This window comes from Furipterus horrens, unplaced genomic scaffold (assembly GCF_987537825.1).
Source record: "Furipterus horrens unplaced genomic scaffold, mFurHor1.1.pri manual_scaffold_1, whole genome shotgun sequence".
Classification (NCBI taxonomy): domain Eukaryota; kingdom Metazoa; phylum Chordata; class Mammalia; order Chiroptera; family Furipteridae; genus Furipterus; species Furipterus horrens.
This window is the reverse complement of record NW_028327171.1, coordinates 97,287,303-97,310,810: the sequence shown is the minus strand read 5'-3', so window position 1 is coordinate 97,310,810 and position 23,508 is coordinate 97,287,303. Positions and strand designations below refer to the sequence as shown.

Genomic DNA, 23,508 nt, shown 5'->3' with positions numbered 1-23,508 from the left:
TGTCACACAGACACACACAGACACATGCACACACAGTATCTAGTGAGTTCTGAAGAACTGGGTACTCTTAGATAAAATTGTAACTAAGGTACCAAGCTAGGGAGAAACTCAGTTTGGACATTTCAGTGAAAAGGCCTCAAAGCCTGGAACTTTCAGATACTTCTCTGTTGCATTGTTTATGTTTTTCTCTTCAGCTCTGTTCAGAGGTACAGTCCTCAGAGCTTTCATTCCAAGCCTGAAACACTTTGATCCTGAGCGAGTCTTTACCCCTAAATAAGGCTTATCTGACCACTTGAGGAAAGTTGTGACCATCTGCAAATAATTTGGCTACATTTAGCTCTAAATATCTTACAGAAATGTGCATACATATATAAAAGGTTATTTTACATATGAACTCAAGTCTGTAGGTGTTTAGAGCATAGTAATCTTATTTGATTTAAAAGCACAAGTGTATGAGATTTACCAGCAGTGTTGAATATGTGATCATTAGAGCTACCTGATTTTTGGGAAGGAGTTTATTTTAATATTTAATGATCTCTGGATGAAATTTTTGGCAAAGGATTGGCAGAGAACATAGTTTTGGTTATAGTAAATTTGATGTTATTCTTGGCTTGCTAATAATATATGACTAGCATGTAAAACCATTTTCACAAATAATTTTTTAATCTCTGGAAATACACAAGCTTATGTATGAGTTGTAAATAAGAGTCATTGGCTAAATCATTTTTCTCTTTTAGTATTATTAATCACATGAAATCAGTTAAAGAAAGTGGTTGATTCCTCAACATTTAACACGGTAACTTCCAATGAGGTGAAAACTTTAAGATTTCTCATCAAGTGTAAACTTTATATCTGTCAGTCATAGATAAAACAAATCAAGTTTGATGTAATTTTGTGTGTGTGTGCAAACAGGTTGTTTTGAGAGGTTTTATATCACTTCAGGAAATTTACTTTTGTTTTTATTGGTACCAGAGATGGCACCCTTTCTCTAAGGAAGGATTAAGAATTCCAGAGTGATCATACTGGACACAGTTTTACACACCAGAACTGTGGAGAGAGAAAAACAAGGAGGGAATGTTCCTTTGCAGCAATTTCCAGTCACATATAAGGGTGACCCTTCAATGAGGATCAACTTTTAAAATCAGCCTTTTAAAATAAAGATTATTTAAACAAACTTATTTAAAATTATTTTAAATATAATTCATTTGCCTTGCTCTTGCCTTCTAACATTAGCCATTTCCCGGAGACGCTGAAATTTATACCCCACAGCCCCCCCCAAAAAATGTGGGAACACATTTTAATGGGAGTAAGGTTTTAAAAATTTGAGAAAGGGTAAAGACTTACAGATACACATCTTCTTAGCTGTATCCTTCCTTTGATATATAGGTACCTAGGCTCTTATTTTCTTCTCCCTGCTCCCTGTCAAACAGGAGGCAGGGAATCTGGTCATTTCCTTAGCACAATGCTTACTTCTTTGCCTTGAAACATTGATTGGGCATATCACCTGCTGGGCCAGTGACAGGAAGTCTTAATCCCAAGTCAGTGATTCCCGTTTCCTAGTTTTGGGAACTACTAAGTCACTCAATTTTTCGAAACAAGTAAATCAAAATTGATTTAAAATATTTAATGTGCCATATAGTTCTGTTCCTTGTTTTAATGAGCCCCACCCCCACCCCCCACCATGGAGGAATAAAGAAAGGGCAAAGATGATCCCAAAAGAGGCCTTTGGGTTGCTATTCTTAGGAACCCGGATGTCATTGTTGTAATTCTGTTGTCTGTATAAACCCAGCCTTTGCCTGGATATAATCGCCTGTGGCTTTGTACATCCAGTGGGCAGTAGTAATAGCCAGAGAAACTAGTGTGAAGGTAATCTGTGAGGGTTGATTTTGTGATACCTGTATGCATATTAAAGGCCAGAAAATAGTTTCTTGAGACCTTTTTGGCTACCATTTCTCCTTCACCAGAGTTCAACAGAAAAGGGTCCTTTTTTGGACTTAATCATATTTTCCCTGCATTCTACACATTCTGTGTGAGCCTGGGAGTTTTTCTACTAAAGTCAGGATTAGCTTGAGGCAGTCCAGATATGCCGGGAAGAAGTGTTAAGGACCTTCTTAAACAGTTTCTAGTTTTGCTCATATGCCTCTTCCCTGGTACTGCACTTTACCTGACTGTGCCTCTGGTCTTAAGGCCAGCCATTGGAACATATTACTCACCTTCTCCTCTGTTATAGCAAAGGACCAGCCTGGATGGTACACATTAAGTAATCAAACACCTGAAAGACAAGTACAGCTGATGTTTCTCACTGTTGCCTTATTCTCTGAGCCATCTTTGATTCCAATCTTGTAAAAAAAAAACTTACTAGGTAGAAGGAAAACTGTTAAACTCAGAACTTGTATGTGATGGTCATCCAACATCCTTATTTCTAGATTTGTGTAATCTTTTTTTTGTCTCATGCATGTATTCATATGCTACATAAACACGAGCCAGTTTTCATTGAAAATATTGGGCATAATATCCAAATTAGTGTTATTTTGGATGACTGCATAATCTTCATTAGAGATTTCATGAGGCATAGAAGGTAACTCTTCACTTGCAACTTAAGCTTAAAAAAAAAAAAGATGATCCTGAGTATTTATTTTTTTGGTTCAGCTGTGTGTTCAGTTATACATCATACTATGTCATAGGAACTTAATGTTTACTTTAGCTAGATGCCCTCTTCACTTTTCTGGATCTCTGTGCCCCATACCCTAAGTCTTAAAACCATTTTTCATCTGTGAGGTCATTGAGGCACTGGACTTGATTATATTGGTAACCTTTAAGCGGAGTCGAATTGTTGATCTTCCAAGAAGAAAGGGACCAGACAGTGTTGCTTAAAATGCTGCAGTTGTGTTACTGTGAAGAAAAGATTTGTTTCCACTTTCAGCAGGCCACATATATATTCATTTTGGTAAAAAATAGGTGGAAAAATCTGAGAACATAATCACCTTCACAAATTATTTATAGATACACTGGGCAAGAAGCTTACTGTAGGGCAGTCAGGAAAAAAACCTAACTGTAATGCTCTCAATAGTGTAATATTTGTATCTATTTCCATGCTGGCAATGTCCGCTGTGCACTGTGTCCTATTACTGTAAATCACCTGGTTTATAATTCTAATAGGAGCTAACTTGTTTTGTAATGGAATCCAGAGCAGATGTGTATAATATAATCAGGATTGTCCTACAGTTGTAAATAAGAATAGGTCCTGTTTATTTTGACATCTTTTTACAAATGCATTGTATTAGGGTGTGAATATTCTGAACCATGCTCTTGTTTAAAGTTTTGAAATTTTTATTGGTAAATGTAACATTTTAATGGTTGTAATAATTATTTGTATAGATATGAAATAGTATTTTATTTAAGAAAATAAACTTTGCATTTTTGCATTTTGAGTTCTGTCTTTTCTGATCATTGCATGTGCCTCTTCAAGCCTGGTATTTAAATGACTTCTCTTTAAAACTAAAGTCTTATATTCAGGTAATCTTTATTTGCTAAAGTGTCTGAAATGATAACATGACACATTTCCCCTTGGGATTGTGTTACTGATTAGAGAGTCAACTTCAAATAAATCATAATTATGAGCCCCACTATATATTTTAGAGCAAACTAATATACCTCTATGCTTATTATAAAAAGTAAAATTAGAATTTAAGATCTGGAAGAATATTGAGAGATGACTCAGTTTACACTCTCCTCCTTGCTTATTATAGTGGAGGAAACTGAAGCACAGAACTTCAGAACAAGAATTAAGTCTTTTCATTATAACCACAGAACTTGGTCACATCTCACCTGTATTAAGTTTGAGGGAAAAAATATGTTGCAGAGAAACTCGTACAGGATAAAGCTATATAAAGCTTAAGTGCCTATAAATTAAACATTGTTTAGGGATAGTCTACAGAAATGGTAAAAATTATGAATTCAGGAAATGATAAAGTTCAGAATAATGGATACTTTTTAAGGGCAATAATATCAAGGACGGTACTTCAAAATAAAATACTCAGGTGTTTATACTCAGATTTTTGTCTTAAAAATGTACAAAGTATGTCCCAAATTTAAAACAGGTAGGGATCATTAACTTCCATATGTGCTACATAAAATTAATACAGCCCTGGCTGGTGTGGCTCAGTGGATTGAGTGCCAGCCTGTGAACAAAAGGGTCGCTGGTTCAATTCCCAGGCAGGGCACAATTGGGGGCGTGTGAGAGACGACCACGAATTGATGTTTCTTTCCCTCTCTTTCTCCCTTCCCCTCTCTCTAAAAATAAAAAAAAATCTTTTATAAAAAAGAAAATACAGTATTTTTCTTGTTTCAGCTTCTTGGAAGTTCAGATTAAAACTCAGTATTCTGACTCAAGTATTTAGTGTTCTTTCTATTGCACATTGCCTGTCACACAGAGGCCACGGATGTATCATATATTTTGATAATATAGGGAGCCCTTATGTGCCCTAAAGGGTATGCAACCCATAAAAACATAAACACTGCACAAATTCAATCTCCCTAAGGTGAAAGTCCAAGTTATAATAGCTATATAAAACTTTATTGGCTTTCCAGTTTAGTTAGGTGTTTGAGGGAAAATGATTTTAATTACATATTTCTTTAAAAAACTATGCAGGGGATTTTCACTGTTAGGTAGTATGTAGAAGCTAGCAGCAGGTCAGCAGTCCCATTACAACAACTAGAACAAAAAGGTAAGTTGGAATAATCATATTTCAAGAGATAATAAAACCCATCAACTATAAACTAGACCAATGGATTTTAACATGACAATACATAAAAAGTTCACTGATATGGTTTCAAATTCCACATTGCAATTTTGGGAAAATAGCATTTGTTGAGTTTAGGTATCATGAAAGAATAGCTACAATGATCTGGGAAGGCTACTTCCTCTTCCAACTACATATATCTGTAAGGCTAGATTTTCTTCACATACTTCAAGCAAAATACAAACTGCAGCAGAGTAAAGCAGAATCTAATCTGAGAATCCAGCTGTCTTCTATTAAGCCATATGTTAAAAGATTTACGAAAAATGTAAAACACTGTTCTCACAATTTTTGGGGGGGGTGGAATTTCAGGTTGGTGCAAAAGTAATGTCCGACTTTTTAAAAATAAAGTTTTAGGTAGTATAGTATTTATTAAATTTGTGTCATAATTTTTTGATGTCACAGTGACTTATTTATACCTTATTTTTTCAGATTATTGAAGTATTGTTCATAACCGTCTGCAATATTTGTACCCATGTTCATCCTATCTAAAGACCACATTAGAAATGTTTTACTCTATGAGTTTCATAAAGGTGCCAATGCAAGTACAGCAGCAAAGTCTATTCAGAGCGCTTATGGGGACGATGCAGTAAAGAAAAATGTTGCAGGAGGTAATTTTCCCATTTCTGAAATGGGGATTTCAGTTTGAAAAACGAGCCAAAAGAGGGTCATCCAGAGAAACTTGATTCCGAAGTGTTGGAAGCTGTTGTCACAGAAAACCCCATCATTACCTCTAGGGAACTTGCAGAACAATTTAATGTAGCCCATATAACCGTGCTACGCCAACTGAAAAGGATTGGAAAGGTTTCAGTAGTTGGAAAATGAGTCGCGCACGAACTGTCTCCAGAGAATCTGCAACAGCATGTTGCTTGTTGTGAGTCATTGCTTTCATGACACCTTCAGGCACCATTTTTAGGTAGTCTTGTTACAGGTGCTGAGAAGTGGATCCTTTACCATAACGTTACATGCTGCCGGTCGTGGATCAGTCGAGAAGGAAGAAGAGTTCAACAACCAAGAGGAGGACTTTATCCAAAGAAGACCTTGTTGAGTGTATGGTTGGATATGGAAGGAATTGTCCATTATGAACTGTTAGACAACAACCAAACAATTACTGCTAATCTTTACTATGAACAACTTCGTCATTTGAAAGAAGCTTTGAACCAAAAGCGACCCTCCATAAAAGGGTGTCATCTTTCATCACGATAATGCTCGTCCTCACACAGCTTGACTCACCAAAAATTTCTTTAAAGAACATGGATGGGAAATATTGCTTCATCCTCCATATTCTCCTGACCTTGCTCCTTCTGATTATCACTTATTTTGGGGACCACAGAACCATTTTGATGGTCTTAGGTTGACATCAAGAGAAGAGGTTGAAAATGAGTTGGATTCATATTTTGCTTCAACACCTAAAGAATTTTAAAAGTGTGACATTTAGAAGGTAGTTGACAGATGGAATGAGGTTCTAGAAAGCAAAGGAGGTTATTTTAACGAATAAATATTTTCATAATCATGGGCTTTTTTATTTTAAAAATAGACCTTGAAATAGGACATTATTTTTGTAAATTTTATTTAAAAATTATTTGTATTCTATAATGAGTTTATTACTATCTTTAAATGAATTGATGTTTTAAATTTTCCATTTTTATTTCTAGCATGGTAAATATTGATAGATATAATTTACATAGACAAAAGTCTTTGGGGTCCTGAATAATCTTTAGGAGTATAAATGGGTCCTGAGACCAAATAATTTGAGAACTAGTATTCTAGAAAAAAAAAGCACAGGAAATATTATGTGAGCATAACCATAAAAGAAAAAATTGTTATACTGTATTAGACTTACTAAAATTAAGAATTTCTCAGCATCAAATCACAGACTGGCAAAGATTACATATAACAAAAAGAAAAAGATTCATAAGCTGATTTTTAAAAAATAGGCACAGAACGTGAAAAATTCTTTGCATATATGGCCAAAAAGTCTATGAGAAAGTGCTTAACATCAGTAGTCTTCAGCGAAATGCAAAATAAATTGAAATACATTACACTCTCACCCAGAAAGGTTAAAATGGAAGGAATTGACAAGTTAGTTTCAAGTGTTGGCAAAGATGTAGAATAACTAGAAATCTCATCAGCGATAATGGGAGTGTAAATTGGTATAACCACTTTGGAAAATTGTTGGCAGTTTCCTTTAAAACTAAAGACTTTCCTATCCTGTAACTGAGAAATTCCATAGGTCATTGTGTATGTACCCTGGAAAAGAATGTTTGTATAAGTTTACCAAAAGATATGTATAAGAATATTCATAAAAGCCTTCTTTACACTAGCCCCAAACTGGAAACGATCCAAACACCCATCAATAGGAGAATGGGTAAATGAAATGTTAAATTCACAAAACGAAGTGACCGATACACACAGATGAACCTCACAGACACTATATCAAGTGAAAAGTGCCAGGCAAAAAGGAGCACATACTACATAATTCCATTTATATGAAGTTCAAGAGCAAGCAAAATTCATCTATGAGGAGAAAAATCAGAATAGTGGAACAGACACGAGGATGCTATAAATGTTTTGTATCTTAATGTGGGTGTTGGTTAGATACACGTATATGTGTCAAAATTCACTGATCTATATAAACTTTAATAAGTGCACATGTTGTGTATTACTGAACATACTTTATACATAAATAAAAAGGTTAAGAAAAACTACGTATGAAAGTCTGAACTGATGTTGGTTTTCTTTCTGCTAAGTTTCTTGAGTCAGCCAAATCCAAATCTTTAGAAAAAGAGCGAGCCATGACACCATTTTGTATGAGGTTGCCATTATTGCTCTGTGTGACTTCGGGCAAGTAGCATAACTTCTTTGCACCTTAGTTTATTTGTTGGTATAGTATCTGTCCTCTCTCCTTCACAGGGTTGTTGTGAAGGACAAAGAAGTTTTATATTTGAAGTGTTTTCACACAGTTGCAAAGAAATATTTAAATGTCAAATGGCAATTCTTTTCCATGACCTTCCTCATTTCCATCCCCCTTCACACGTGAGACTGAAATGCAGGGCTCTGCTGGAATATAGTTTATTGGTCAGCGACAACAGTTCCTTTGACCCGTTTTTCTTTTTGTGAGAAATTAAGGAGATAAATGCTAATTTGCTGCATACTGAAGTTCAGAAGTCAGGTAGGTTGATTACTAGTATCAATGTGCTCCTTAATTTTTCACATAAGCAAATAAGCTACAGAGTTTTGAGAAGATATGAAAATGCAGCTTCTAGCTATGTTTGTGCTGTGCAGTTCTTGCTTAGTGGTATCTTCTTGCATGGTTTAATCACATTCAGATCTGTGGTTTGGAAAGAGGCTGAAGCTAAATTGTAGTAGTGGAGAACTGACTGCCTCAGGGAACTTTTCTGGGAGTTCATGAATTCAATTAGGTTAAATTGCTGAGTGGCGAATGTGCAAATTCACATTAAATATTTTTTTTGAAAGCCTTAGAGACAGCTTAGTGTAGGAGAAGAAAATTGGTTAGTATGTCAGTGTTTCAAAGCAAGTCCCATTGCTTGTTGTCTTAACTCTGGACAAATTTAGAAATGCTTATCACCATTAATATTGTGCCCCAAATGAAGAAGTATGATTTCCCAGTTCATTGCAGGCTAGCTCTCCTGCCTCAGTCTGGCAGATGAAAGCCCTCCTTTATAGGAAGGGAGGGCTGGGCCCAGCCCTGGAACACAAAGATGGTTCAGCATCAGGTGGAGGCAAGATTCTGTCCGATCTACTGGGTCTGCATGGATTAGTTTGGAGGCAGCTTTGGAGGACTTTTTGACTCTTGAGAGAGAGAGAGAGAGAGAGAGAGAGAGAGAGAGAGAGAGAGAGAGAGAGAGAGAGAGAGAGTGTGTGTGTGTGTGTGTGTGTGTGTGTGTGTGTGTGTGTGAATGTTTTTTGGGAAATAAAAAAGCCCTGCATTCCCATGCTTTCTCTCCATTGTTAATTTTGGTTCTGAATCAACAGCCTCCTAGTGGAAAGCTGACACTTTATGCAACATGTATTTTAATTTAAAATGAATCTTTGAGTTTATTGCTATTTGCCAAATGCAGTCACTGAGTTTATAAAAAAGACTTTGGTCTTAACTTTACAAGCTTAGAAATTGAAGCAGCAGTCCTCCTATGAATCCAGCTGTTCCAGTTTAGAGAGCCAAAACCATCCAAAGCAGCAGTTTTATTGGATGGCTTCCTTAAAAGCACAGTAAGTTTCACTGTACTCAGATTTATATAACAGACACATATCTTCTGAATTTTGGAAAAATCTCTCTTTTTAAAAATTTTATTGTAAATATTTTACTTTATTTTTTTTTAGAGAGAGGAGGAGGGAAGAGAGAAAGAGGGAGAGAAACATTGATGTGTGAGAGAAACATCAATCCTCTCACACGCCCCCAACTGCAACTCAGGTAATTGAACTGGTGACCTTTCAGTTCCAGGCCAGCACTCAATCCACTGAGCCACACCTGCCAGGGCAAAACTTTCTCTTTTTGTTAAGTTCAAGAGTTACCTCATTTTAGGCTGTGTGTTTTACATATATAGATACATGCACAGGCAAGTGTTCAGTCATTATTGTGCCAAAATCTGTCTTTCTTTTCTTTGGCGTTGTTACTTGAACTACTCATTTTTGACTACTAATCCAGGTTTCTGCAATATTTGCTTCATAGGGAACAGTGACTTCCTCTATGTTTCAGTTTCTCCATTCGGGAAACGGGGCTAATAATAACACCAGCTTCCCAGAGGACGTGTTCCAGGATTAAATATGGTAATGTATACAAAACCCTTGGCAGAAGGCCTGATGACAGACATTGACTATTTTAATGACCAGTTCTGCCAACTTTACTCTTTCAGGGGCTGGAGATGGGAACTGAGGGCAACAGTTTCCTTTAGTAAGATTCTACTGAAAGGGCAGACCCAGAGCCTCAGTGCCATGCTTGTCCTCCAGCTGGGCAGTGTTGCAGTTCCTAAAAATTAGGGAGCTAATTCTTGGAGCTCTTTGCCCACTTACAATGAACAAATTATAATGATCTGTTTCATGTACATCTTCCCTGTTGAATCGTAGGCCCCATGATGGAAGGAACTGTGTGTTTTGCCCATGGCTGTGTCCAGCTCCTTACAGGGCCTGCCCAAATATTTCTTGATTGTCCACTGACTGAAGCAGTATTTCTGATTCTACATAAGTGAACAGTGATATAGCAAGGAAGGAGAGGATAAAGGGGAAATAGACCCTTAAAGAGCAGGTTGCTTTACAAGATGTCCCATGTTGAGAGAGCAGCAGAGTAAACCTCAAGTCTGAATTTGTCCTCAGTACCTAGAACCAGGTACTGAGCTTTGCGAAAGGCTCAGATAAGTGACATGATAAAAATCATAAAATGCAAATCAACACTTTAAGGCTGCTCTGTGTTAAAATATGGTGATCAGCTAGTGTTGTTCTCCAGTGAAATGAATGTCTTAGATGAAATGGTTTTTTTTTTAAAATTTAGAGTTCAGGGAAAATTATGAAATCTAATCTAGAGATAGATAGGAAGAGGGCAGAGCTCCATTTCCCTAAGATTTGGGGGAGTAAGGAATAATTCTATGTGAGTGATGGGAACCACTTAGTCTTCTTTGTAGTTTACCATGAATAGAAAGATCACACTTCCGGAAAACCATGTGATGAATTCCAACCTTCCTTGGAGCTCAGAGAATGGGGTCTTTTTGCGGAGGAGTCCTGTCCAAGTGAAAACTCTCTTACTACGGCCTTTTAGAAACTCAGTGGTGAATGCTGATCTGTGCCTCTTGCCAATCTTATTTGAATTCATGTGTGTTAAGGCCCAAGATTTAGCAGGCACTTAACCTTGCTGAGAGTGATGCCTTCATATAGAGGAGCTATTAAAACTTAGCCACGTGGGTTTATCTTCTCCAAACAGCATTAAAAACAAAACAACACCCCCCCCCCCCCCAAGCCCTACTTTTAACTGGGCAGAATAGTGGTAAGCAAGGGTTTATATTGCTTCGGGCAGAGGCAAATGGTAGCTTACTCATAATGTTCTTCCTAATTTCACCAGAGGATGTTAGAGTCATGTCCAAACCTGAGTGACCACCCATGCTTCCTCTCTTTGGGACCTGTTTTTAACTGGCAGGCTGAAGCCCTTCTTCATACAAGCTGAACACCCAGGCTTGCCCCACAGCACATTTGGTGGCCAGGGTGGGGAAGATGTGGGGAACATTTGCCCACAGCATGCCCTTGACCACAGTAGTAACAGCTGCGCAAGGGAGGAGAACACCCAGGGCAGAGATGGGAATAATGAAGGGTGACACCATACCCAGCTAGACCTCCCCCATGGTAGCACTTTCTCATCTGAGTCAGAATATGAGTATTAAGGGCCAGAGGCAGTAAAATGCAGCAATAAGGGGCAAGGAAGGGGCTAGGAGCTTGGAGAGCTCTGAGCAGAATCTCAGAAGGTGAGGTGGCTGCCCACCCCCTCAGGGCCTCCTGGAATGGAGGACAGGGAACAGAACAGCTGGTTTCAGTGGAGTCTCACATCTCCACCTCTGTCACCTTCGCGTAGTGTTAGCCTCGCGTAGATGGGGAAGGTGAGAATCCTCAAGTTCCAGCAGCTTACCGGAGGTCACATGGCAAATGTATTTGGACTAAAGCCTGACTCAAGAATCCTTCTCCAACTTTACTGTTCCTTTTACAAATAATATTTCTCTTTGCTTCTCCCTTTCTCCCAAGTTTTACACAGAGAGATTGTCTCCCAGAATGAGAAACATATGGGTATTATTTAATTTACTGACATGTGCATTTTGTGGTCCCACGGAACATTCTGGTGGCTGTTTGGAGCTACCAAGGAAGCAGCTGCCACCTTCTCTGTCCCAGGAGCTGGCTCGGTGATTTTCAGTTGTGGAAAGTCCCCGTCCTCAGACAGACTCCAGTTTCAAGTGCTGCTAAAATAAAACCGGACTAAGCTCTCAACCATCCAGCACCAACAGGTGGCGTGGCCTCTCCAGCATTCGTCAGAGGTGTGAAGAGGTTATTTTTTATGTGCCTGCTTGCCCCTCTGGCTGCCACATCTCAGTCCTGCTCCGGCTGACCTGTTCTTATTACCTCTGGGCCTGCTCTGCGGGGAACCTCTTTGCAGTGGCTGTTTTTCTCCAGTTACCCTCCTGCTGAACTCGGCTTTCACAGTTGCTTTCCCTTTTCTTTTTTTTTTTTATAGAATATTGTAATCATTTATTTTAACATTCTCTAACACTTCAATGTTTATTTTATTTTTTAAATAGTTTATTTGTTTGTTTATTTAATTTTTTTAGAGAGAGGGGAAGGGAGAAAGAGAGGGAAAGAAACATCACTGTATGGTTGCCTCTCACTCACACCCCCAACTGGGGACCTGACGTGCAACCTAGTCATGTGCCCTGACTGGGAATTGAATCAGCCACACTTGGCTCGCAGGCCCCCCCTTTTTTTTAAAGAGTGAAGTCCACCAGCACAGGCAGAAGTTGCACAGGCATTGCACTACATAAGGACAAGGGATCGGTCAGCTCTGAAAATCTCTGCTTGCCCCTCCACCCCACGCTTCCATCCACCCCTCAGGTGCAGTTGAACTACTTCCTTGAGTCTTCCAACCACAAGATGGGTACTGTAGGAAGAAGAAGCAACAAATGGGCTTGGTCCGGGTTTTTAGTCCTGCTGTGGAGAATAAAACAGACCATAACGTGTGAGTTTATAACACAACACAGGCGGTAGAAAACGGTCAGGAATACAGGAGCACGATTCATCCATTTCAACAGGGCCGTCCCCATGTTCATGGATGTATTTTCTAAACAAGCTACCAAACAGGTGATGTGTCTGAGAATTTATTCACTTCAGGCTACAGGGCTCCTTGAACAGTCTTTGTTTACATTTCCTTAGTGGATCTTTTTTGGGGGGATTTGAAATGATAAGCACATGAAAAGAATTGGTTCAAATCAGCCATAGTTAAACAAATTTGAAATTTCTTTTAGGTGTTAGATTAACAAAACCATTTAATAGGTGACCTTCATATGTCTTGTGAAAGCCAACAATATATATATATTTTTACATTTGCATATGAGTTTTTATTTTATAGAACACTTTTCACTAGTATTAACTTATCTGATTATACCAGGATCATGTGAGGCAAGGGTTTTGTCTTCAGAATCGGATGCCAACAATTTTTAAGGAATGAAGAGTAACAGAAAACCAATAACAAATTTGGGGGCATTTTAGGGAAAAAAATCACAAAATATTTCATTAACAGCATCTTCGTGTTTTTAAAATTAGGGAAAGTTTGCTATTCAACTTCCAAAATGTGTTTTTGAACATTAGGCAGATATTTGAGAGAGAATAGTAGTTTAAAAAGAAAAAGACCCATTTCTCTAATGAATGACCAGGAAAGTGGAGGTGAGAGGTGACTTGTTTCACAGGCACATATATCTATGTGCGCACATCAGCGTGCACGTTTTCCAATGCCATCGTTCTCGGGTAACAAGGAGCCTAGTCCAAGTGGGACTCTCAGGGGCAAGGCTGCCAGATGGCATGGAGGGAAGTGGGATGCTGGGCTTTCAACACCTTACTAAGGAGACCATGAGAATCAGGGGCAATCAAGACAATCCTAAATTCGTCTGTGCTCTTTGCAACTAGAAAGTTAGAGTAAAACGCATTCACCCCGAGAGTCACTTCTAGAGACTCCAGGGAGCAAGTCTGGAGGCCTGCTCTGCACAAAGTGATGTCAAAAGGGCTGGGTCAGTGGTAGAGGAGCCCTACAGCAGTGTCCCTGGTTAAACACCTGTTCCTTCCCCAAAGGTCAAGTGGGCACAGAATCAAGCTGTTTGAGTTGGAGGTAGGCGGAAGTCCTTCTGCCTTGGCTGAATTTGCTCCAGGAGCCCAGGGCCTGTTTGCCTGATGCTGACTGATGTCGCCTGTCTCTTAGCACTGTCGGTCATTTCTCTTGCTGCTCCTGCTTCTACAAAAGTTCTCTCATGTCCCTTCCACCTTGGAGCCCATCTGTGGAATAACAGGGCTTTCTCAAGAAGGCAGAGCCTGAGTTATGTGGTCAACACACAGCAGTGAGATGAAGATGCTAAGGAATGAGTAAGCACTCAAGCTCTGGTCCCAGAGATGCGTCAGGAGTGTGTGACAAGCGCAATCTAGAGTCTCCCTAAGGAGGTCAGGAACCAGGGGGAAACAAACAGCATTCCTTCTGAGGAAGTGACAGCTGGTGCTGATAAAACATCTGTCCCAATTGGGTAGGGCATGGGTCCACCCACTACCAGACTTTGAGGAACCACGTCATCCCAGGACCCTGGAGAAGTGAGATGGTGCTTTGCGATGTCTAGAGCAGCAGATGTTGCAAAGGGGGCCCACCTAAGTTTCTGGGTGTAGAATCTGAGCTGCAGACCTTTGTGAGCAGGGGTACAGCTGGAGGGAAGAGTGCAGCATCGTTCTGCCATTGCTGGCAAGTCCCAGGTGAGGTGGGAGCAGTCCCTAGACAGTGAGTGGACTTTGATGCAGTGTTTATCTGTGTTCAGAGTTACAACATAAGGGAATGGGGCTTTCTCCACTCTTCAGAGCTCGCCTCTGTCTTTCTCCCTCCCTTCTTGCAGATTTGAATCTCCTCCGTTCCTGTCCTCCCATGTGAATGTATGCAGAGTTGACTCCACAGGGGCTTAGCGGAGCATTTGGCAGTGGTTACTTTGCTGTAGACCCTGCATTTTTTAAATGAAACAGCACCAAGATCGATGGCTCCCTCTCTCCCCTCTTAATGCTGGAGGCTCAGAAGACAGGGATCTGGTCCCTCCGAACCACATCCAGGTCATCATCCAGGGTTAACAAAACCTGAAAGGTGAGGGGCGAAGAAATGAAATGAACACACAGTAAGTTTCTGCTTTCTCTCTGAGACTCACCCAGACTGATCCCACAAGTGTCTGACTCATTTTCATGTCTTCCGCAGCTTTCTACAATGCCGTGTTTTTGACATAATTAATTAATTCAAATGTTTATCAAGGGTCTATCATGTACTTTTCCAGGCTCTGGAGATGGAGTTTGCAATGAAAGAGGCAAAAAATCCTACCCTCCTGGAGCTTACATTTGAGAGAGAGCTTCAGATAGGAAGAAAATATGTGAGTAAAACATATGTAATGTATTAGATAGAAGTGTGCTAAGTATAGTATGTTAGATGGTAATATGTACTAGGGCTAAAAATTAAATTGTGGAGAGAACATGGGAAGTATTGGGTGGAAGAGGTAAAATAATTTTGAGAAGGTGGCTGGGGAAGTCATTACTTAGAAGGACCATTGAGGTCAAGGTCTAAAGGAAATAAAGTCTTATTGCATGAAATGTTGCTATACACAAAGTGTACCCTCCTCTTCCTTTTTTATACCCCACACCACCACTCTCTCCGCTTGGAACCCTTCACTTCACTTCTGTTGTCTCTTTCTTTCTAATGAAAGAGACTCAAAAATAAAAAAGCCTTAAGGAATGATTATACAGATTAGTTAAACTTCCAAAACTGGCCACTAGGGAGTAGCCCTGCTCCACTTTTGAGGTCATACGGCTGGCAGAGCCTGTTTAAAGCAGGCAGCGTGCAGAGTCCTGGAGACCTGCTCCTGTTATTTGTCAACTGAAGCTGTACAGGTACCATAGGCTTTTATTTGGAAAATAAAAATTAATATGAAAGGATGCCAGGAGGCATTATCCAAGACTCTTATAATACACCTAGCTTCTGGGAAAATGTTTGAGTAAAAAAAAAAAAAAAAAATGGAGGGACTACAGGGAAGATTTGGAACCAACTGGTGAGAAGGCAACAGAAGCCCGGTTGCTTTCGTGAGCTGCTCCAGGACCTTGTAAATTATTTGTAAGCTAGTCCATGAGACTGGAAGAGGAGGAGGAATATGAGTCTAGCATAAGAAGGAATAACCTAATGTTTTTAAAATCTTAATGGCGGCCCCATGATGCCTGGGGGATTTTGCACATGTGAGTTCCAATGACCAGTTCACTCCAAGCCTTGCACAGCTGCAGGAAAACCACTTAAAATACTGAAGAGTAAAGGAAAATAAAAAGAACTGTCAAACCCAACGATAAACAATGTAAAGAAAGAGAAAATCTGTACACTGAATTACAATGAGAAATTGGAAAGGGAAATTAAGAGAGAAGTATAGTAGAGGGTGTAAAGAAGAGGGTAAGAAAACAAAAGAGAGTATAGGATTCAAGAGAGAAGAAATTAACAAAAAGGTATTATAAACTCACCAAGAATGAGAAAAACAGGGCAGTGGCAGAGAGGAAGTGCCAGATGTCATGGTCGTCAAAGAAATCCAGCAGGACACATTCCCGGTTCCTCTCCCGGGACTCAGCCGGGGTTCCCTGCGGGAAAGCAGGGCAGGACGTGGGTGAGCATCCCCACCATTCAGCTGTTCAGAGGGCTGAGCACCCAAAGCTACACAAATGCAACTAGATGCCTGGCTCAAAAAGTTAGCTTCCAAGAAAACATATGTTCACATACACACACACACACACACACACACACACACAAAATCTGTACATATATGTTCACAGCAGCATCATTCCTGAGAATCCCAAAGGGGAATAACATAAATGTCCATCAACTGATGAGTGAGTAGGTAAAATGTAGTGTATCCATACGATGGAATATTATTGAGCAATAAAAAGACATGAAATACTGATCCATGCCACAACATGGATGAATCTAGGAAACATTATGCTAAGTGAAGGAAGTCAGACTAAGAAGCCACAGAGTATATGGTTTCACTTATATGAACTGTCCAGAATGGGCAGATCTAAAGAGACAAAAGACAGATAAGTGGTTGCCCAGGGCTAAGGGGTTCAGGGGAAATGAGGAGTTAATTTCTGGAGTGATAAAAATGTTCTAAAATCGATTGTGGTGATTGTGGAGATGGAGTGGAAGGTTCCTTGTTTGATGCCCCAGCAAAAGCACTAGTTTCCTAGGCCTCAGCTTTCTAATCTATGAAATGTATTTGTAAACACCTGCACTTGAATATTTGTTTATGGATGGTGATTACAACGAAAAAGGTGGAGAAAATATCACTAATTGTTGTTTTACACGTTAAACATTCTTTGGGAACAGGATCATAACACAGCACATAAGGAAGATCAAATTTGTAGAGTCTGTGGGGCTTATACATTTATGAATGCTACCCTGATAATGATGGCAACGTGCCTTTCATTGAGATACCAAAGCTTTTAGAGACAGCTCTTGCTTTAGACAATACCAGAAAGATGAACAGCAGCAAGCATATGAAGAGAAGGAGGCAGGATGGTGAAAAGGCAGAATGGAGAGAGAATATCACGCTGGGAAAGAAAACTGTTCTCTTACCTCCCAGCTGCTGAGATTCTGGAAGAAAAAGTACAGGGCAGCAGCCCACAGCACAGCGGTGGCCACGATGCAGAAGAGCGGGATGGGGAGGACCTTCTCTGAGCTGCGGAGCTGTGGGTGAGAAGCAGAGGCCTCCATTCACATTGCCAGCCTTAGATGGGGCACTGCAGGCCCCCAACCACCTCACTTACCTTCATAATGATGTAAAAGGCCAGGTAGAGCAGCAGGTTACAGATGAAGATGCCCAGCATGTAGGAAGCAAAGTCCCTGGGTCGGCAGATCAGTCCAAAGAGGGCGCTGAGCACATGGACAGAAATGATTTTGCATCCATGTGCGTGGATTTGTAACATTATTGACTTTTTGGCTTTCCCATTCCCATTCCCATTTTTGCAAGGAGGGGAATTGAAATAAAAAACAAAACACCTCTTTAACATATAAGTAACTTTTAACTGAATACATCACCTTCAGAACATTCATTTTTAAAGATTGTAAGGTTCCCATAAGTGGATGCACCATAAAGAATTATATTTTCTGTCCTGTTGAAATGAGTTTTTCCTTCACATGACATTCAAGGAAAGCTAAACCACAGTGTCACAGTCATTAATAAAGGAGAAACAAAAAAATGTGTTTTCCTGGGATTACTTACAAGGACCAGTTAACCAGATTCCCCACAATGAGCAACACCATTCTGTCCTGAAAAAGGAGGGAAGAAAACCTTGAAAAACCCTGAGCCTCCATTCCCTCCATTTTTAGTGCCTACAGCTCCTATCCAGGCTCTAGGTGGCAAAGGGGTTCCCACGCTCCTTTTTATAAACATCCTTCTGATTACAAACTGTTAGCAGGTGCTTAGTGAGCCCCTGTGTGCCAGGCCCCAAAGCATCACTGGTTTTGAGCCCCGCTCTGTGTCAAGGCTGGGGCAAAAGCTCAGAGGAGGCAGGGGGCTTCCTGGGGTCACTGGCCAGTGAGCAGAGACACAGCCGCGATCAGGGTGCCGATTCCTCCGCTCAGCGTACAAATGTATAACACACCGGAAACTACAATGGAGAATTTTTAAAAGTTGTGTTTCAACCATTAAGCAATAATGACAGTTTTAAAAAAATATCCTTGCTCATTATAAAAAACAATGGATAAAGATCAAATAAATGTATAACGTGGAAAGTGTACGTTCCAAATGAAAGTGACTGAGTGGCCATAGGTCCCAGTTTGCTTGGGACAGTCTGGTTTCTACCTGCTGTGCTGGTGCAATTATTAGTAGTGCCCTCTTCCACTTACACAGTGAAATAACCTTACCTCTTTGGATGGTTCTTTATAGAGACCGACACCCCCACAGCAGCGATCGTTGTTTAACAGTTTTGTACACACACACACACACACACACACGCATTTCTTTATGTACTAGCAATCTCTCATGTACAAAAATGGGACCATCCCAGTTTGTTTCTTACAAACAAGAAGAGTAAGCCACATGCTTCTTCCCCCTAACTGGGGCCATCTGGGGCCATCTGGCCCTCTAGGTTTGGGGCGCCTGAGTGACTGCCCTGAGCCCGCCCTCCCGAGGCCCCGCTCCCTGGGAGGAGGCCAGGAGTGCAGGAGCACACGCACCATGTACAGAGGCCGGCTGCACTGATGGACGCAGTCCGTGTAGAGCACCATGGCGGCCCGCCGGAACATCCCCAAATCTGCTGGTGACACAACCGCACAGTCAAAAGGCTTAGTCAGAGATAATACAAAATGCTCCATTTGGCCCAAGCTTTTGGGGCCAGAATGATGTCATCTTCACCTATTAAAACAGTACTTTGCACCTAATAGGTGCGCAATAAATGTTTGCTTTAAAAAGCGGCACCACCTGCTTTCATGGAGAGAGTGCTGTCTCCATGGGTCACACTGCAGAAAGGGAGCCAGATGTGCATGAGGAACCAGCAGTCACCAATAATTTGGGTGCCTGACCAAGCCTTCTATGGCCTCCTTCAGCTAAGTTTCCCTTTTTTACAATTTACTCCAATGGTGTTTCCTTTATAGCAGAGGTGTATGGGGCCCCTCAAACCCACCTTAAAATGTGTGCTCTCTCTAGAGGATGGGAAATGTTAGCTTGTCAAAGTTCTAATCTGTAAGTACTTCTCAATCTGGTTATGAGTCAGTAAGAATTGAACCAAGGGATACGGGGGTTTACTGAGGAGGTTCAGAAAGCCTAAACCTGTACTGAAATAACAATCAAAGGAATTTAGTTAAGATGGGGAGAGAAAGACAGGAAAGATTTTTAAAAACTCAGTTCTTCAAAAGGATGGTATGAAACACAGTGAGTGTTGGTGATATAACTGTCATAAGAAGAGTCAGTATCACAGTGGGGCTGTCTTTCTCTGAGCCGTCCACCTCATGCAAGGCTGGGTGAGCATTCAGTGAGAGAGGATCCCAGCTCTGTTGGGAATGCTATCCCTGGTGTCAATTTAATTAGCCCCTGCTAGACTCTCAGGTACACGGAGGGAAGAAGGAGGCCTGGGGCATGCGCATGCAATAGCCCAAAAGAGGTGTGCAGCCTGGCTGGACTGAGCCTTGCCTCTGAGCCCCTCTCTGGCTCCCCTGCTCACCAAGCCTGCGCAACCTGGAAGGAGATGTTCAGGCAGCAGAGCCAGTAGGACACCCAGGAGGGTCGCTTTGTTAAGAAAACAATCTAGAACCCCGAAAAGGGCCGCTGAACATTACCTGTATCAGACACATCTGAATCAGTGGAGAGCAGAGGAGAAATGAGAAAAAGAAAGGTTTGTAAGAAGGTAGCCAAACAGGTAAATTACTGGTCATTTTATATTTCTCTCTAAATGGATGACTTGAATGTTCTTTTCTGATTATAAAAGTAATGTTTGCTCATCATAAAGAATAGAATTTTTCTGCCTCTCCTGAACATTTATTATTCCTCAAAGAGGGAATCAGACTTTTCCTTCTCGCTGTCTCCTTTTGTGCAAGCTTAAAATTTATAACCCATCCTCTCTCATGGGCACTCCCTGTGGTCTTTGCTGGCCTCTGACAGCACATTAGTAACCTGGGCAAGTAGTTCTCCAGTTTTCTGTCCCACTTATGAAATGCTCTGCCTCACTGCTCTTGCCTTTCCTGTGTCCATGCATGTTTCCACGTGTAGCCTGAGGGCCATAGAGAAAGGGGCATGGGACTTGAGAAAGTAAAGTGAACTTTTGAAATGGGCAGCCAGGGGCCTGTACCTCTCTGTCCACTAACTCAACTTCCTGCCTTTGAACTAAATCTAGATGCAATCTTTGTCCCAATCAAATAGGGAGTTTTCCTTTTGACTCTGATAAATCCATAACCACTTGGGAAAGGAAGACTCCTGGGTAAGGAAATTGAAAGTATTCAGTTAAGCTAGAGGCTGGCTATCTTCCATCTGCCCTTTCAGACTGCTTGCCGGGCATGCCTCTCTGTCCTGCACCTGCCCAGGAGGCACACTGTACGGGCAGCAGTGGATTTCCTCACCCTCCATGGATTTGGACAATGGGAAATGCCAGCAGGAGACTGGGGGAATGGAGGGAGAAGAGTGAGCTCTGAGTGTTTCCCTTCCTGGTGCCTTGCCTGTGTTTGCCAACCAAAGGTCACTGCTCTCTTCAGAGTGGCTCCCTCCCCATAATGCTCTCTTGCCACGTGTTGGTAACTGCTTCCTGCCTGTTCTTTTGGGTTTATGGAGAGTAACAGTTCTCAGCTACTAACCTGGGGTTACCACGCTATCTCTCCCTTTCATTCTTCCCTGCCGCACCCTTGTCTTAGGAATAGTCCTTTGTGAACCAATTCTTGTCAATCTTTGTGTGACAGCTATTTTCTACCCAGATCCTGATATATGTTACGTGGTGATAATGGATTAAATTTCTCCTTTTTCAAAAGGTAAATAATTCAGCTTTGCAAGACTGTAGGCAGTAAAGGTGGTATAAAATATAGTCAAAGCTCCTCTCTGTATTAATGGTCACCATTACATGTACAGTGGTCCCCTTTTGTTCATGCTTTTGCTTTCTGCAGTTTCACAACCGGGGTCTGAAAATATTACATCAAAAATTCCAGGAATAAAGTTTATAAGTTTTAGATTGTGCACTATTCTGAGTGGCATGGTGAAATCTCCTAAATCCCATGCATTTGCCTGGGATGTGACTCATCCCTTTGTCCAGCATCTCCACACTGTATAGCCAACTTGCCCATTAGTCACTTACAGCCATCTAGGTTCTCAGATGCACTGTCATGATACCCTGGTGCTTGTGTTCAGGTAACCCTTATTTTATTTAATAATGGCTCCAAAGTGCAAGAATATTGATGCTGGCAATTTCAATATGCTACAGAGAAGCTGTAAAGTGCTTTCCTGAAGTGAAAACGTGAGTACTGTACACTAAGATATTTTGAGAGACTGACCACATTCACATAACTTTTATTACAACAATTGTTACAATTGTTCTACTTCATTATTAGTTGTTATTGTTAACCTCTTACCATGCCTAATTTGTAATAAATTAAACTTTATCATAAGTATGTGTGTATAGGAAAAACAGTATATACAGGGTTCAGTAGTTTCCATGGTCTCAGGCATCCACCGGGGGACTTAGAACACATCCTCTACGGATAAGAGGTGGGGGACTACCGCATCTATATTCATTTATTTTTTCAACGCTAGGAGAACCCAGAACAACAATGCTTCAACTTACTTTCCTTTTGAAAATTGACTTTGTATGACTTAACTCACCTGTGAGTCTGGAGGATGGGAAATGACCAGTGCACCAACCCCAATATTCTATACAACCAGCTAATGGTGTTTCCACTGGGGGATATGAAGGTGCACTGACTATGTTACTGCCAAGGGTAAACCTGCTGACCATACCAAAAAGGAAACCTAAACTGCCAAAATAAGAAAATGTTTTATTCAGTCTCCTACTCTTAAACAAGCTACTTGTTTATGTAGAATCACTCTTAGACCTGGGCAAGAGGGGTTCCATATTTTAGAGGCCCTTGATCCCCCCAAGGGCAGAATCTGCAGGGCAACGGGACTACTCTTTCCCCTTCTAGATCATATTCTGAATTCCTGGACCCCACAATATCCTGCCCTGATGACTCTGAGCCTGCTCTCAGGGTCCGTACAGTCCCATTCCCTGGTCTATCTTCCTGCAGGCAGATGGAACCATTAGGGTATGTACTTGTAAAGGCAAGAAGTGGTCACCTGGGTGTTGAACAAAGGGTCTACATGTATACCTGTGAGATCCCTTAAGATGCAGGACAGAGGCAGAGGTGGGCAGAAAGAAGAGGCAGGGGCTGCGGACCAGCTCTCCTGTGTAGCTATGTTCCGAGGAACCAAGAATTCTAAACCTGGACTGTCTAGGTTATAACGAAGGCATATTTATCAATTTGTTGGACTTTCTTCCTGTTTTCCTTCCATGTATTTAATGGTTTTTAAGTCTGCTTTATCACTTTAAAATCTTTATACATATGATATGTAAGCATTTATTTGCGATCTTGCCTTGGGCTCTGCAAACATTCGAAGTAGTCCTATTTTTACATATCACATTTTTACTTGACATAGACAAAAGATATTTAAGTCTGACTTCATGGACCTTAAAATGGCTGATGAAATGTAACTGCTCTGAGATGACTGGAACTTGTTCCCATGTTTGATGACTGACACTGATTTCTGGCCAACACTCAGTGTCCTGATGGTCACACTATCACAGGGCTTTCAGGAGCTGTTTTGCCTCTAAGAGTGATGAGTTGGTCTCAAAAAGTTCCAGAACCAGAATTTGAAAATAGTATATAATTCATTCTTAAAAAAAAAAAGACTTTATTTACTTATTTTTAGAGAGAGGGGAAGGGAGAGAAATAGGGATAGAAACCTCTAGTTGCCTCCTATACACCCTACCAAGTAGGGACCTGGCCTGAATGGGAATCAAACCAGCGACATTTCGGTTCACAGGCTGGTACCCAATTCACTGAGTCATACCAGCCAGGACTATATAATGCATTCCTGATAATATTTTAGTATGGTTAAAGAAATGCTCCTTTTAAATGCTACAAACTGGAAAATATCCCCTAGGTAGAAAAAAAGAGTGGTATGATAATCATATTGTTCTGCAAATATACTTTCAAAGTCTGGTGGATTGTGAAGTGTTTGGGACTAGGAACTGGAGGTGAGCTCAGCTCTCAGGTATGGCAAGCTTAGTTTCTCAGGTGATTAGAACTAGTGATAACAGTTTATTGCAATTCAATAAAGGAGAGGAAGCTTTTAGAGAGAATATTTGCTTTTAAACACAACACAGAATTCAGGGCATTGTATTCACAATGACCCGTAACACTTACATTTAGGAT

The 23,508-nt window shown here is 40.7% G+C and overlaps 1 protein-coding gene across 1 annotated transcript in view; it reads right to left on the bottom strand.

The window, feature by feature from the left end:
• Window positions 1-12,645: 12,645 nt before the first annotated feature.
• Window positions 12,646-23,508, bottom strand: part of SIDT1 (SID1 transmembrane family member 1) — a 102,147-nt gene continuing 91,284 nt past the window's right edge. The window contains exons 20-25 of the mRNA XM_090276721.1: window positions 18,778-18,854; window positions 17,822-17,868; window positions 17,367-17,472; window positions 17,176-17,286; window positions 16,071-16,184; window positions 12,646-14,660 (exon numbers count right to left, since the gene is read on the bottom strand). Of these exons, the coding sequence (XP_090132847.1) occupies window positions 14,598-14,660; window positions 16,071-16,184; window positions 17,176-17,286; window positions 17,367-17,472; window positions 17,822-17,868; window positions 18,778-18,854 (518 nt within the window). The 3' untranslated portion in view covers window positions 12,646-14,597. The remainder of the gene's footprint in view (window positions 14,661-16,070; window positions 16,185-17,175; window positions 17,287-17,366; window positions 17,473-17,821; window positions 17,869-18,777; window positions 18,855-23,508) is intronic.